This window comes from Oncorhynchus keta, chromosome 23 (genome assembly GCF_023373465.1).
Source record: "Oncorhynchus keta strain PuntledgeMale-10-30-2019 chromosome 23, Oket_V2, whole genome shotgun sequence".
NCBI classification, from domain to species: Eukaryota; Metazoa; Chordata; class Actinopteri; order Salmoniformes; family Salmonidae; genus Oncorhynchus; species Oncorhynchus keta.
Window position 1 is genome coordinate 23,537,062 of NC_068443.1, and position 17,385 is coordinate 23,554,446.

Sequence of the window (17,385 nt, forward strand, 5' to 3'; positions counted from 1 at the left end):
GCATATATTATTTCTGGTGTAGCGAAATGCTTGTGTTCATAGCTCCAACAGAGCAGTAGTATCTAACAATTCACAACATACACTACGGTTCAAAAGTTTGGGGTCACAGAAAGGTCCTTGTTTTTGAAAGAAAAGCACATTTTATGTCCATTAAAATAACAGAAAATTGATCAGAAATACAGTGTAGACATTGTTAATGTTGTAAATGACCTTTGTAACTGGAAACGGCTGATTTTTAATGGAATATCTACATAGGCGTACAGAGGCCCATTATCAACAACCATCACTCCTGTGTGCCATTAGCATGTTGTGTTAGCTAATCAAAGTTTAGCATTTTAGAAGGCTAGTTGATCATTAGAAAACCCTTCTAAAACCCTATGTTAGCACAGCTGAAAACTGTTGTCCTGATTAAAGAAGCAATAAAACTGGCCTTTCTTTAGACTTTCTTTAGCATCAGCGATTGTGGGTTCGATTACAGGCTCAAAATGGCCATAAACAAAGAACTTTCTTCTGAAATTCATCAGTCTATTCTTGTTCTGAGAAATGAAGGCTATTCCATGCGAGGAATTGCCAAGGAACTGAAGCTCCTGTACAAAGCTGTGTATTACTCCCTTCACAGAACAGCGCAAACTGGCCCTAACCAGAATAGAAAGATGAGTGGGAGGCCCCAGTGCACAACTGAGAAAGAGTACAATGGACTGTCTAGTTTGAGAAACAGACACCTCATAAGTACTCAACTGGCAGCTTCATTAAATAGTACCTTCAAAACACCAGTCTCAACGTCAACAGTGAAGAGGCGACTCCGGGATGCTGGCCTTCTAGGCAGAGTTCCTCTGTCCAGTGTCTGTGTTCTTTTGCCCGTATTAATCATTTATTTTTATTGGCCAGTCTGAGATATGGCTTTTTCTTTGCAACTCTACCTAGAAGGCCAGAATCCCAGAGTCACCTCTTCACTGCTGATGTTGAAACTAATGTAAAAGAATGGAATTAAGAAATATATAAATATTAGGACGAGCAATGTCAGAGTGGCATTGACTAAAATACAGCAGAATAGAATACAGTATGTACATATGAGATGAGTAAAGCAGTATGTAAACATTATTAAAGTGACTAGTGTTCCAGTATTAAAGTGGCCAGTGATTCCATGTCTATGTATATAGGGCAGCAGCCTCTTAGGTGCAGGGCTGAATAACCGGGTGGTAGCCGGCTAGTGACGGCTATTTAACAGTCTGATGGCCTTGAGATAGAAGCTGTTTTTCAGTCTCTCTGTCTGAGCTTTGATTGTACCTCTACTGACCTCGCCTGCTGGATGATAGCGGGGTGAACAGGCTCGGGTGGTTGATGTCCTTGACGATCTTTTTGTCCTTCCAGTGGAGGACACAGTGATGCGTTGGGTAGACCGGATTGGTATCTTTAACAATCCTTGGTTCCTGCCCGTGCCTGGTAAAGATATGAGGGGGGGCCATCATGACCTCCTCTTTAGGACCATCTGGCAGAATGCCCAGAATATGTTCTTTAACTTAAGATAGGAGACGGCGCCAGACACATGCCGGAACCAACCCTATGAATTATGCTTATGTAACGTGTCTGTAACCTGTATATAAGGGAACTAACGGGAATGCCCCGTAATAGCTCCTGATCATCACGTGTACATGGTGCATTGAGTTGGTTGGAACCTCTCCAGCGTGCTGATAGTAAACAATGATTCGTGTAAGATTGACTTCAGGTGTCCCCGTGTAAGATTTTGATGACAATGGTCTGAGGAGCCAAGCCAAATGTCTTCAGCCACTTGGGATTGAAGAGGCTCTGTTGCGCGTTCTTCAACACACTGTCTGTGTGGGTGGACCATTTCAGATCGTCAGTGATGTGTACGCCGAGGAATAGGAAGCTTCATTTTGTTGCCGTTGAGTGAGAGGTTATTTTCCCGGCACCACTCCGCCAGGGCCCTCACTTCCTCCCTATAGGCTGTCTCGTCATTGTTGGTAATCAAGCTGTACTGTACTGTTGTGTTGTCTGCAAACTTGATGATTGGGTTGGAGGTGTGCATGGCCACGCAGTCATGGGTGAACAGTAAATACAGGAGGGGGCTGAGCATGCACCCGTGTGGGGCCCGAGCATGCACCCTTGTAGAGCATGCACCCTTGTGTGTTGAGGATCAGCAAAGTGGAGGTGTTTTTTCCTACCTTCACCACAGAGGGGCGGCCCGACAGGAAGTCCAGGACCCAATAGCACAGGGCGGGGTTCAGACCCAGGGTCCTGAACTTAATGATGAGCTTGGAGCGTACTATGGTGTTGAAGGCTGAGCTATAGTCAATGAACAGAATCCTTACATAGGTATTCGTCTTGTCCAGATGGGATAGGGCATTGTGCAGTGCGAAGGGAATTGCATTGTCTGTGGATCTATTGGGGCGGTAAGCAAGTTGAAGTGGGTTTAGGGTGACAGGTAAGGTTGAGGTGATATTATCCTTAACCTGTAGTGACACCCCATCCCATGAATGGGACCGTTGTCATCATCTGACACTAATTAGCATAACGCAACGGACATAAATCTTCCTAGAAAATATTCCTATTCATGAAAATCACAAGTGAAATATATTGGAACACAGCTTTAGCTTTTTGTTAATCACCCTTGTCATCTCAGATTTTCAAAATATGCTTTACAGCCAACGCTAGACAAGCATTTGTGTAAGTTTATCATAGCCTAGCATAGCATTATGCCTTGCTAGCAGCAGGCAACCTTGTCACGGAAATCAGAAAAGCAATCAAATTAAATCGTTAATTTATTATCCCGCTCCAGAGTACAGGCCTCGGTGTAACGCTCATTCCTTTGACGATAAACGTGAATCTGACCATCACCCCTGGTGAGACAAAACCGCGACTCGTCAGTGAAGAGCACTTTTTGCAAGTCCTGTCTGGTCCAGCAATGGTGGGTTTGTGCCCACGTTGTTGCCGGTGATGTCTGGTGAGGACCTGCCTTAAAACAGGCCTACAAGCCCTCAGTCCAGCCTCTCTCAGCCTATTGCGGACTATCTGAGCACTGATGGAGGGATTGTGCGTTCCAGGTGTAACTCGGGAAGTTGTTGTTGCCATCCCGTACCTGTCCTGCAGGTGTGATGTTCGGACGTACCGATCCTGTGCAGGTGTTGTTACACGTGGTCTGCCACTGCGAGGACGATCAGTTGTCCATCCTGTCTCTCGGTAGCGCTGTCTTAGGCATCTCACAGTACGGACATTGTAATTTATTGCCCTGGGCACATCTGCAGTCCTCATTTCCTTTTTTCAGCATCAGTAGAAAGGTGTCTTTAGTGTCCTAAGTTTTCATACCTGTGACCTTAATTGCCTACCGTCTGTAAGCTGTTAGTGTCTTAATGACTGTTCCACAGGTGGATGTTCATGAATTGTTTATGGTTCATTTAACAAGCTTGGGAAACAGTGTTTAATCCCTTTACAATGAAGATCTGTGAAGTTATTGGAAATGTACACATTTTCTTTGACAAACAGTGACGTTTCCTTTTTTTTGCTGAGTTTTACACCCAAAGAGCTCAGACACAGTAAAATAAGCAAGCCATCCAGACTTAATTATGAATCGGATCTCATTGTATGATGATCTGACCATAGATCTGCTGAAGAAATACAGTACAGTAGCCTCTCAATGTTAAAACCTGATTATCTTTAATAATGTGGTATCAGTTGATCTCTCTGCTCTCAGAGTCTCAGAGATAGATCAAGTTAAGTCTTTAATGATCTGTGATCAGTTGATCTCTCTGGTCTCAGAGTCTCAGAGCTAGGTCATGACAAGTGACCTAGCTCTGATCTGTGATCAGTGGATTTGATGGGCTAAGTGGAGGGACCCAAATTCCATGCATCCACATAGAGGAGGAGAGGAGAGGATAGTTACTGTACTTAGATACGTTCAGAGGAATTTACATGTGGCATTAGAATGTACTGTAATGTGGCTGGCAGTGTGACCTATATTGTGAGAGCTCTCCCGCTCCTCTCTCTCAGAAAAAAATAAAGTTTGAGGATTTTTTAATAATGAGGTGGCAGGCGGGCGGCAGCATCCGTGTGAAGGGTTTTTCAATCTTAATGTCCTATTTCTGACAGCCCTCCTCACTCTGATAAAGGAGCTTGCCTTTGATCAGGCCTGCCGATATGTGTCGACAGAAGCTGCTCGCTGGTTAAAATAAATTCTTAATTTGAACTTGGGGGTTGATGGTGGGAGGGGTAGCATGGCAAATGAGGGAGGGGAGGGCTGAGGAGAGAGGGACCATCCACACGATCTTACTCTCTTGGAAATGAGAGAAAATTAGTATGGAGATGGTTGAACAGAAGGACTCCCATTGAACCTTATGGAACTAGACGTACAGTACATTAGAGACGTAGCAGGAGCAGGAGAAAGCATGGCACCACCCCGGGGTCATTTTTATTGCCATGTCTTCAACCTTTATGTTTCGGATGGATTTGAATGAATTTGATTTAGAAATATTTGAGACCCCTCCAGTGTAGCATTTAAAGACCTATAGTGTCAGCCAAATGATGTCTACCTCTCGAAAACTCACTTTCTCTCGCTCCACTGTACTGTACTGTACTTTTCTCAATATCTCTTTTTCTCTCTCGGTTTCTTTCTTTCACTCTACCCTTTCTCTCTCTCTCCCCATCTCTATCTCTCTCCAGCCCCCGCCTCTTTTAATTTCTCTCTCCTCTCCTTCCCCTCTCCCCATGGCCAAAGTGGCCCCACCTGTCTCTCTCAGTGCTCAGTGGGAGGCCGTGAGGGGACATGGGGGGCCCGGCTCTGCTGGGGTCCTTCTGGTTCCCTGGTAGGGGTGAAGGGAGCAGAGAGGAAAACATCAATTAAAAGATTATAAATATTTAAGAGCAGAAATATTCAATAATATAAAGGTGGGAGGTCCAGGGGGATAAATGTCAATGCACCTTAACAGACAGGAAATGGATGATGGATGGACCCCAGGAAGACATTACTGGGCGACTCAAAATGGCATCAATCACTAGCGAGAATTTAATATTTTGATTTACTAATCATCTACGAGCTTTTAACTCCCAATAATATCCACTGTAGCATTTTAGAATGCAATTCACTGTGTAGATATATTCTGTGGTGTTATTGAATCAATATACAGATATCAACCTGACCTTAACATATGGATTTGTGGATTTAATTTAGATGAATGTAGCCAATGTTTTCCATATCTGGTGAACCCTTGTGACATTTCTATACTGATATAAGCATCCATTCCAACTGCAACTTCAAATAATTAAAATAGTCACACCAATGGATGCCAGAAATGAACAGAGCAGTGGAATAGACAGCAAAAAAAATTGAAATACAGTATTACACCATAGCTGTCTTCTGTATGTGACTGTCAGCCCCTCCAAGCAGTAGTAGATGTGTTGTTATTCTGTCCAGCCTGTAGAGGCCTGGTTTAAGAGCATGTCCGGATCTGATAGATTACTGTAGTGGTTCCCAAACTTTTTATAGTCTCGTACTCCTTCAAACATTCAACTTCCAGCTGCATACCCCATCTAGCACCAGGGTCAGCGCACTCTCAAATGTTGTTTTTTGCCGTCATTGTAAGCCTGTCACACACAAACTATACAATACATTTATTAAACATAATAATGAGTGTGAGTTTTTGTCACAACCCGGCTCGTGGGAAGTGACAAAGAGCTCTTATAGAACCAGGGCACATATAATAATAATCAATAATTTTGCTCTTTATTTAACCACCTTACATATAAAACCTTTTATGTTCATTGAAAAATGTGAGTAACTCACCACAGGTTAATGAGAAGGGTGTGAATAACTCACCACAGGTTAATGAGAAGGGTGTGAATAACTCACCACAGGTTAATGAGAAGGGTGTGAATAACTCACCACGGGTTAATGAGAAGGGTGTGAATAACTCACCACAGGTTAATGAGAAGGGTGTGAATAACTCACCACAGGTTAATGAGAAGGGTGTGAATAACTCACCACGGGTTAATGAGAAGGGTGTGAATTCACCACAGGTTAATGAGAAGGGTGTGAATTCACCACAGGTTAATGAGAAGGGTGTGAATAACTCACCACGGGTTAATGAGAAGGATGTGAATAACTCACCACGGGTTAATGAGAAGGGTGTGAATAACTCACCACGGGTTAATGAGAAGGGTGTGAATAACTCACCACAGGTTAATGAGAAGGGTGTGAATAACTCACCACAGGTTAATGAGAAGGGTGTGAATAACTCACCACGGGTTAATGAGAAGGGTGTGAATAACTCACCACAGGTTAATGAGAAGGGTGTGAATAACTCACCACGGGTTAATGAGAAGGATGTGAATAACTCACCACGGGTTAATGAGAAGGGTGTGAATAACTCACCACGGGTTAATGAGAAGGGTGTGAATAACTCACCACGGGTTAATGAGAAGGGTGTGAATAACTCACCACAGGTTAATGAGAAGGGTGTGAATAACTCACCACAGGTTAATGAGAAGGGTGTGAATAACTCACCACAGGTTAATGAGAAGGGTGTGAATAACTCACCACGGGTTAATGAGAAGGGTGTGAATAACTCACCACAGGTTAATGAGAAGGGTGTGAATAACTCACCACGGGTTAATGAGAAGGGTGTGAATAACTCACCACGGGTTAATGAGAAGGGTGTGAATAACTCACCACGGGTTAATGAGAAGGGTGTGAATAACTCACCACGGGTTAATGAGAAGGGTGTGAATAACTCACCACGGGTTAATGAGAAGGGTGTGAATAACTCACCACAGGTTAATGAGAAGGGTGTGAATAACTCACCACAGGTTAATGAGAAGGGTGTGAATAACTCACCACGGGTTAATGAGAAGGGTGTGAATAACTCACCACGGGTTAATGAGAAGGGTGTGAATAACTCACCACAGGTTAATGAGAAGGGTGTGCTTGAAAGGATGCACATAACTCTGCAATGTTGTATTGTATTGGAGAGAGTCTCAGTCTTAAATCATTTTCCACACACAGTCTGTGCCTGTATTTAGTTTTCATGCTGGTCAGGGCCGAGAATCCACTCTCACATAGGCACGTGGTTGCAAAGGCATCAGTGTCTTAACAGTGCGCTTTGCCAAGGCAGGATACTCTGAGCACAGCCCTGTCCAGAAATCTGGCATTGGCTTCTGATTAAATTCAATTTTCACAGAACCGCTTGTTGCAATTTCGATGAGGCTCTGTTGTTCAGTTATCGGTAAGTGGACTGGAGACAGGGCATGAAAGGGACAACAAATCCAGCTGTTTGTGTCATCCATTTCGGGAATGAACCTGTGTAATTGCGCACCCAACTCACTCAAGTGCTTCGCTATATCACATTTGACATTGTCCGTAAGCTTGAGTTCATTTGCACACGAAGAATCATACAATGATGGAAAGACCTGTGTGTTGTACTTGTTAATGCAGACAGAGAAGAGCTCCAACTTCTTAATCATAGTCTCAATTTTGTCCTGCACATTGAATATAGTTTCGGAGAGTCCCTGTAATCCTAGATTCAGATCATTCAGGGGAGTTAAAATATCACCCAGATAGCCCAGTCGTGTGAGAAACTCGTCATCATGCAAACGGTCAGACAAGTGAAAATGATGGTCAGTAAAGAAAACTTTAAGCTCGTCTCTCAATTGTGGTCACGTGGATTTGGATATGTTCTGCATAGCGTCGGACAATAACATTGATGAATACGCTGATTCGGTCAGTGAGTATATTAGCAATTGCATCGGTGATGTTGTACCCACAGCAACTATTAAAACCTTCCCCAACCAGAAACCGTAGATTGATGGCAGCATTCGTGCAAAACTGAAAGTGCGAACCACTGCTTTTAATCAGGGCAAGGTGACTGGAAACATGACCGAATACAAACAGTGTAGCTATTCCCTCCGCAAGGCAATCAAACAAGCTAAGCGTCAGTATAGAGACAAACTAGAGTCGCAATTCAACGGCTCAGACACGAGGGGTATGTGGCAGGGTCTACAGTCAATTACGGACTATAAAAAGAAAACCAGCCCCGTCGCGGACCACAATGTCCTGCTCCCAGACAAACTAAACAACTTCTTTGCTCGCTTTGAGGACAATACAGTGCCAACGACACGGCCCGCTACCAAAACCTGCAGGCTCTCCTTCACCGCAGCCAACGTGAGTAAAGCATTTAAACGTGTTAACTGTTGCAAGGCTGCTGGCCCCGATGGCATCCCTAGCCGCTTCCTCAGAGCATGCACAGACCAGCTGGCTGGTGTGTTTACGGACATATTCAATCAATCCCTATCCCAGTCTGCTGTTCCCACATGCTTCAAGAGGGCCACCATTGTTCCAGTTCCCAAGAAAGCTAAGGTAACTGAGCTAAATGACTATCGCCCCGTAGCACTCACCTCCATCATCATGAAGTGCTTTGAGAGACTAGTCATTTCACCTCCACCCTATCTGACACCCTAGACTCACTCCAATTTGCTTACCACCCCAATAGGTCCACAGACGACGCAATCGCAATCACACTGCACACTGCCCTAACCCATCTGGACAAGAAGAATACCTATGTAAGAATGCTGTTCATCGACTACAGCTCAGTATTTAACACCATAGTACCCTCCAAACTCGTCATTAAGCTTGAGACCCTGGGTCTCGACCCCGCCCTGTGCAACTGGGTCCTGGACTTCCTGAAGGGCCGCCCCCAGGTGGTGAGAGTAGGAAACAACATCTCCACCCCGCTGATCCTCAACACTGGGGCCCCACAAGGGTGCATTCTCAGCCTTCTCCTGTACTCTCTGTTCACCCATGACTGAGTGGCCATGAGAGTAGTGAGGTCTGCGCAATGCATCACCGGGGGCAAACTACCTGCCCTCCAGGACACCTACACCACCCGATGTCACAAGGCCAAACAATCATCAAGGACAACAACCACCCGAGTCACTGCCTGTTCAACCCGTTATCATCCAGAAGGCGAGGTCAGTACAGATGCATCAAAGCTGGGACCAAGAGACTGAAAAACAGCTTCTATCTCAAGGCCATCAGACTGTTAAACAGCCAACACTAACATTGAGTTGCTGCTGCCAAAATACTGACTCAATCTCTAGCCACTTCAATAATTACAATTTGGATGTAATAAATGTATCAGTAGTCACTTTAAACAATGCCACTTGATATAATGTTTACATACCCTACACTACTCATGTCATTTGTATATACTGTTCTCTATACCATCTACTGCATCTTGCCTATGCCGTTCGGTCATCGCTCATTCATATATATTTTATTATTCATTCCTTTACACTTGTGTGTATAAGGTAGTTGTTGTGAAATTGTTAGATTACTTGCTAGATATTACTGCATGGTCGGAACTAGAAGCACAAGCATTTCGCTACACTCACATTAACATCTGTTAAACATGTGTATGTGACAAATAAAAGTTGATTTGATTTGATTTTTTTTTTACTTGTCAACTTTTTTAAACCACTCCACCATGTCTCCCTGTCATGGCTTTTGTGCCATCAGTACAGACAACAACATGAGCAGCAGCTACGTTTGGCTATATACGGACCGTTAGTGGAATTCCCGCCAGAGAGGAACGGTTAATGTGATTGGATGTTAATTATTTGACTAGGCTAACTTTATTTAGTTAACTTTGTGTTGTTATTTCACTGAACACTAGATTGTTAAATAAACATTTTTGGCAGTGAAATGAGGCTACTCAATCGAGAAAAAAACCTCACCCAAATGTAAAAAAAAAAAAATTCTCCCCAATATCGTGTATCTAATTGGTACTTACAGTCTTGTCTCATCTCTGCAACTCCTGTACGGACTCGGGAGAGGTGAAGGCCGAGAGCTGTGTGTCCTCCAAAATACTACCCAGCCAAGCCGCTTCTTGACACAATGCCCTCTTAACCCAGAAGCACAAATGTGTTGGAGGAAACACCGTACACCTGGCAACCGTGTCAGCGTGCACTGCATCTAGCCCACCACAGGAGTTACTAGTGCACGATGGGACAAAGACATCCCTGCCCGGCCAAACCCTCCCCTAACCCGGACGATGCTGGGCCAATGTGCGCCGCCCCATGGCTCTGCGATGCAGTGCCTTAGACCACTGCGCCACTCGGGAGGCCTCATTCTTCTCTGGTCTGATGAAACCAAGATTGAACTCTTTGGCCTGAATGCCAAGCATCAGTTCTGGAGGAGACCTGGCACCATTCCAACAGTGAAGCATGGTGGTGGCAGAATCATGCTGTGGGGATATTTTTCAGCGACAGGGACTGGGAGACCAGCCAGGATCGAGGGAAAGATGAACGGAGCAAAGTACAGAGAGATCATTGTAGCGTCATACCCAAGAAGACTCTAGGCTGTAATCGCTACTAACGGTGCTTCAAAAAAGTACTGAACAAAGGGTCTGAATGTGATATTTCATTTAAAAAAAAGTTTAATACATTTGCAAACATTTCTACCTGTTTTTGCTTTGTCATTATGGGGTATTGTGTGTAGATTGATGAGTAAAACATTTTTAAAATCCATTTTACAATAAGGCTGTAACGTAACAAAATGTGGGAAAAGTCTGGATACTTTCCGAATGCTCTGCGTATATGTGTGTGTCATAAAGGCTTCCGTTGATTGAGTCTTCAACATAAATAAATGTAATTTCACTTGACTTTCTGGTGCCTGTGAAAAACCTTGACGTTTCTTCGATAGTTTTTTGTGGCACATTTGGAGTAGTGCTCTGCTGCTGCTGCTGGGCCTGTGAGTATGGATGAATCATGAGTGTATATTGTGTGGCGTTTGGCCTCAGTCAAAAGCAGCATTCCCCTTAGAGAGCCCAGCGAGGCCTGCATCTGCGAGGATTGGGTTGGGATTTTCATTTTCTTGAAACACCTTCTGTTCTGTTCTGTGGTGGTCCCAGCAGGGACTATAGCGCTGATATTTTTAGAGGGCATGTTCCGAAAGCCTCCGTCGCCAAGAGGGAAGGACAATGGTGGGTGTGATGTTACATCGATACTTGGCCGCGAGTGGAGTGGAGGGAGGGGGGAAGGAAAAATCCTGGGTGGCCTTGATGAGTTTTGGAACGCCTCTTCTCCGAGGAATTTCACACTGTTAAGAGCACCCCACAGACCGACCAGAGAAAGACTTTAAAATGGCCGGCCAACATGTAGCCCACATATGTACAGCCCGGCTTCATGCCAACACAGTGCCACAGACACGTTAATGCACTACTTCCTACCCACCCCATGTCCTTAAGCGGTCTTAACTGTATGCTAGGCAGTCCTGCTCATAATGTTCCCTCAAGAGGTTTCAGGCAATGTTCGAAGAGAACTGGCAGTGGGACTCAAAATGGCTGCCAGTTAATGTAGGGAGGGCTCCTTCCACTACCCAGAAAGCTTTGGGAGTTAGACCGGTGGGGCCATGATTGTTTAATTGTGAGTATGGCTTTGTAATCAGCCTTATTGTATTGAAATGGGAGAGACACAGCAGGGGAGAGAGAGAATGGACTGCAGGCAATGCTGCCTGCTGAATCTGAAAGATGCTGCTGATATTATCCCACCAGTTTACCATATGTGTTTTGTTTTTTACTGTTCTCTAAATGGAGATGTTTAAGATGAATTAGCAAGCGATGCAGGGTTTGTTGTGTTGCTGTAAGAGTGTAGTAGTATCACTTGGACCTTGGTGCTGTCTGTCTGTCTGTCTGTCTCCCTGGGTTTACGTAGTTTGTAGTCCTGGTTCGTAGACTGGTAGGTCTTGGTTCACGGTAGTCGGCCCACCCCTGGCACTACTATAGCACAAAGCCAACAAGAGACAAAACTGCAGATGGATTGAAGAATATTGATGTGTGTGACCCGCGGCTGCCTGCGAGCAAGGCTGAATAATTCAGAGATGTGTGTTGTGACGACAGCGTAGCACACACTAATCTCAGTCCTGTGTGTTGCTTCTTTCTCTCTCTCCCTCTCTCTCTTTCTCATAATTTGCCTACATTTCCAGGGTGGAAGTCTAGATTACATGGGTAGTTTCCTGTCTCCTTTGACACATCCAGAGTGATGCAGTTCAGCGTTCTCATGTGGAACTCTCAAATTTTGAAGAACCTGCAAGGCCTGCAATCCTGGATGTATTAACAACACACATTCCCATCCGGCTAGTTTCATACACTGTACTTTGAGGACAAACACAACATCAAACCATTTTTAATAACATAGCGGTGTGTGTGTGTGCATGTGTGCGTACGGTGGTGGCCGGCGGGTGAGTGTGTGTGTGTCCATGTCAGTGTGTTTCCATGTCAGTGTGTGTGTGTGTGTCCATACTCGATATGTTATGCTTGAGTTACAGTATTCCAAAAGGAACCTCCATCTTTATTACACTTTTTATTATTGTTTTATTAAAACTGGACTCAAGAGATTGTTTTTATTGTCACCCAGAGGTAGCCTCTCCTCTCCACTCCGGGTCACTCAACTAACTGTGTGGTGTTGTGTTGTTTCCTGTGACTCCAACAGATCCAGAGTGCGCCCTCGAGAGCGGACTGGAGGATGGTGAGGCTGAGGCCGGGTCCAGGCGTTTGAGGAAGAGGCTTCTCTCTCCAGAGGAAGGCGAGGAGGAGGAGGACGAGGAGGCCGCGCTGCACAGCTGCGACAGCTGCCAGCAGGTGTTCGAGTCGCTGAGTGATCTCACCGAACACAAGATTAATCAATGCCAGCTGACAGGTAAACAACGCTCAGCCCACCGAGCTTCCCTTCCCTCTCCACCAGTCCGTTCTATCTCCCCCAATCCAGTCTTCCCACTGGAGAAAACCATAGGAATCCATAGTGAGCTGGGTACTTCACCACACAGCCTGTAATTGACTGCAGCACTAGTCTACCTTAGATGAACATTGCATACCATGAAATAGGTGGATTTCCAGTATTACACACTCACAAAAACTCTATTTTTTTGCTTGCATTATATGGATAGTTTCCATTCTCCTTTGCCGTTACGACACAGACACACAACACAATGTGTATGTATGCACACACCCACACTTCCTCTTACCGTACTGATCATTTGAGTATTTAGGCACCTCACTACACCACGCCACACACTCTACTACATACTCCACAAAGCCACACAGTCATATTCGCCAGTAGTCAAAGCCAATGTCATTGAGGTCTCACTGTAACCAGACCTCCTTGGTAAATGGATCCCTACTATAGTGAGGTCTCTCCTCTTAGTGTGGAGGCATCGTCCATGTCTACTGGGACCCTGGGAGGAAGACGAGAGAAGGAAGGGTGCCATTGGCAGACTGTGTCATTGAACCTGAGATGGATAAACAGAACACTGCTATAAATACTCTGACAAGGTGGCTCAGAGAACTAATGATATGAGCTGCTGAAGGTTTCCTCCATGTGATTCTCATGGACTTGGTGTTCTCCTTTACCGTCCTGTCCCTTTACCGTCCTGTCCCTTTACCGTCCTATACCGTCCTGTCCCTTTACCGTTCTGTACCGTCCTGTCCTATACGTCCTGTTCCTTTACCGTCCTGTCCTGTACCGTCCTGTCCCTTTACCGTCCTGTACCGTCCTGTCCCTTTTCCGTTCTGTACCATCCTGTACTGTACCGTCCTGTCCCTTTATCGTCCTGTACCGTCCTGTCCCTTTACCGTCCTGTCCCTTTACCGTCCTGTCCCTTTACCGTCCTGTCCTATACGTCCTGTCCCTTTACCGTCCTGTCCCTTTACGGTCCTGTCCCTTTACCGTCCTGTCCCTTTACCGTCCTGTCCCTTTACCGTCCTGTCCCTTTACCGTCCTGTATCATCCTGTCCCATCCTGTACCGTCCTGTACCATCCTGTACCGTCCTGTACCATCCTGTCCTGTACCATCATGTCCCTTTACCGTCCTGTCCTGTACCGTCCTGTCCTGTACCATCCTGTCCTGTACCATCCTGTCCTGTACCATCCTGTCCCTTTACCGTCCAGTCCCTGTACCGTCCTGTCCAATAACGTCCTGTCCCTTTACCGTCCTGTCCCTTTACCGTCCTGTCCCTTTACCGTCCAGTCCCTGTACCGTCCTGTCCCTTTACCGTCCTGTCCCTTTACCGTCCTGTACCGTCCTGTCCTTTACCGTCCTGTCCCTTTCCCATCCTGTACCGTCCTATCCTATACCGTCCTGTCCCTTTACCATCCTGTCCCTTTACCGTCCTGTACCGTCCTGTCCCTTTACCGTCCTGTCCCTTTACCGTCCTGTACCATCCTGTCCCTTTACCGTCCAGTCCCTGTACCGTCCTGTCCAATAACGTCCTGTCCCTTTACCGTCCTTTCCCTTTACCGTCCTGTCCCTTTACCGTCCAGTCCCTGTACCGTCCTGTCCCTTTACCGTCCTGTCCCTTTACCGTCCTGTACCGTCCTGTCCTTTACCGTCCTGTCCCTTTCCCATCCTGTACCGTCCTATCCTATACCGTCCTGTCCCTTTACCATCCTGTCCCTTTACCGTCCTGTACCGTCCTGTCCCTTTACCGTCCTGTCCCTTTACCGTCCTGTACCGTCCTGTCCCTTTACCGTCCTGTACCGTCCTGTCCCTTTACTGTCCTGTACCGTCCTGTCCTGTATATCCTGTCCCTTTACCGTCCTGTCCCTTTACCGTCCTGTATCGCCCTGTCCTATACGTCCTGTCCCTTTACCGTCCTGTCCCTTTACCGTCCTGTACCGTCCTGTCTTATACGTCCTGTCCCTTTACCGTCCTGTCCCTTTACCATTCTGTCCCTTTACAGTCCTGTCCCTTTACCGTCCTGTACCGTCCTGTCCTATACGTCCTGTCCCTTTACCATCCTGTCCCTTTACCATTCTGTCCCTTTACCGTCCTGTCCCTTTACCATCCTGTACCGTCCTGTCCCTTTACCGTCCTGTACCGTCCTGTCCTATACGTCCTGTCCCTTTACCGTCCTGTATCGTCCTGTTCTATATGTCCTGTCCCTTTACCGTCCTGCACCGTCCTGTCCTGTACGTCCTGTCCCTTTACCGTCCTGTCCCTTTACCATTCTGTCCCTTTACCGTCCTGTCCCTTTACCGTCCTGTACCGTCCTGTCCAATACGTCCTGTCCCTTTACCGTCCTGTACCGTCCTGTCCCTTTACCGTCCTGTCCCTTTACCGTCCTGTACCGTCCTGTCCTATACGTCCTGTCCCTTTACCGTCCTGTACCGTCCTGTCCCTTTACCGTCCTGTCCCTTTACCATCCTATACCGTCCTGTCCCTTTACCGTCCTGTCCCTTTACCGTCCTGTACCGTCCTGTCCTATACGTCCTGTCCCTTTACCGTCCTGTACCGTCATGTCCCTTTACCGTCCTGTACCATCCTGTCCTGTACCATCCTGTCCTGTACCATCCTGTCCTGTACCGTCCTGTCCCTTTACCGTTCTGTATCATCCTGTCCTGTACCGTCCTGTCCTGTACCGTCCTGTCCCTTTACTTTCCTGTCCCTTTACCGTCCTGTACCGTCCTGTCCTGTACCGTCCTGTCCCTTTACCGTCCTGTACCGTCCTGTCCCTTTACCGGCCTGTATCATCCTGTCCTGTACCGTCCTGTCCCATCCTGTACCGTCCTGTACCATCCAAGATAAAGATAAGTTCATGTGAAGAGGAAGACTTACTTTATGTTTGGAGTTTCATTGTAAGAGGGGGGTACAGTAAACATTGTCCTATCAGACAGCAATATATACTCTCCTCTGTTTATACACAGATATAGTTTGATTTCATATTTTGCAATCCGCAACCAGCCAACCGCAAATTATAGGGCAGGACAGCTTCAGAGTGATCTCAGATTTCCAAACAACTAGTAAGATATCCCATATGAGTGTTACAAAGATTTTCCATTAGCAGGAAGCCTGTCTCACTGAATGGACAGTGTCTTGCTCACGTGTGTGGGCGCATAGATGTACACTACCGTTCAAAGGTTTGGGATCACTTAGAAATGCCCTTGTTTTTGAAAGAAAAGCACATCACAGGAGTGATGGTTGTTGTTAATTGGCCTCTGTATGCCTATGTAGATATTCCATTAAAAATCAGCCGTTTCCAGCTATAATAGTCATTTACAACATTAACAATGTCTACACTGTATTTCTGATCGATTTGATGTTATTTTAATGGGAAAAAAATGTGCTTTTCTTTCAAAAACAAGGACATTTCTAAGTGACCACAAACTTTTGAACGGTAGCGTATGTGTGTCAGTATATGTGTTTATGTGTGTACTGCTTCACAAGCAGGAAGCCAATCAAGCAAAGTGTATAGGAGAGAGGGCCTAGCCCACTTTTCAAAAGGTGTGGAAATCTGTTGAATGTGCACTTGCAAATTATGACTTTCCTGACTTGAGTGGAGCCCTCAGCCGTCTCCTCTCAATACACCCAGAAATCCATCAAACAATTATTGATTCCAGCACATTATATTTGGCATACATATGAAATCATAGCACGAAGGCCATTTCATTAAAGGTAGAGTAGGAAAGAAGCTCATGCTGTACCATTGACTTCTGACAGTATTGCCGATTTCTAATAGCTCTTTGATTTGTTTCATACCTTACCTTTTTCCTATTATGATTTGATTGGGAACAAAGGGAGGTATATTTCTAGGGGCACCTTTAAAGTGCTTTGAAATGTTTTCAGATTTTTCTTTTTAGCATTTTGAGCAAGACAATAGTCATGCATGTTCTGACTTATAGACAGGATCTTACATTATCTAGACGCGGTCACAATGAACAACTCAGGCATATTATTTATCCTAGAATTAAGCAAAGGCCTTTATTAATGTCAATCTCACGGACAAATAAGACTTCATTGCTGAATGCTGAAATGCTGCAGTTTGGCTAAGAACCCCTGTAAAACCTGAGCATTATGCACGACCACTCTATAGGTATTCAAACACAGAGGGAGGGGAAAATACACTTTGAGATACAGCAGACTGTGTGTGTGTGTGTGTGTGTGTGTGTGTGTGTGTGTGTGTGTGTGTGTGTGTGTGTGTGTGTGTGTGTGTGTGTGTGTGTGTGTGTGTGTGTGTGTGTGTGTGTGTGTGTGTGTGTGTGTGTGTGTGTGTGTGTGTGTTTCAGTCGGGAGTCTTCTTCCTATGTGGCTGGCATCCATTACCAATTAATCAGCTTTACATCGACTCTCAGCTCACAGATGGATTCTTTATTAAAACCACATTCTAATCAACAACCAGCACCTACTGAATCCTCCACTTCTACAAAACACTTTTTCAGGTTTTATTTTTAGGAAACCCATTCAGAGCTTGACTGGACCCAATCCTGATATTGAGAATGAGTAGGATTTTGTGGAAAATGTAGAAATTGTTGTTGCAGTAGATATTCTTATTTGTTTGTGTTGGTCCCATGTTTCATGCTGAAATAATAGATCACAGAAATGTTCCATAC

At 45.4% G+C, this 17,385-nt stretch overlaps 1 protein-coding gene across 9 annotated transcripts in view; it reads left to right on the forward strand.

Annotated features, from left to right (window-relative positions):
* LOC118402020 (zinc finger protein 521-like) overlaps positions 1-17,385 on the forward strand; it is a 172,175-nt gene that overhangs the window by 17,988 nt on the left and 136,802 nt on the right. For all 9 annotated transcript variants that reach the window (XM_035799833.2, XM_035799834.2, XM_035799825.2 and 6 more), the window contains one exon: positions 12,493-12,699. In XM_035799833.2, the coding sequence (XP_035655726.1) occupies positions 12,493-12,699 (207 nt within the window). The remainder of the gene's footprint in view (positions 1-12,492; positions 12,700-17,385) is intronic.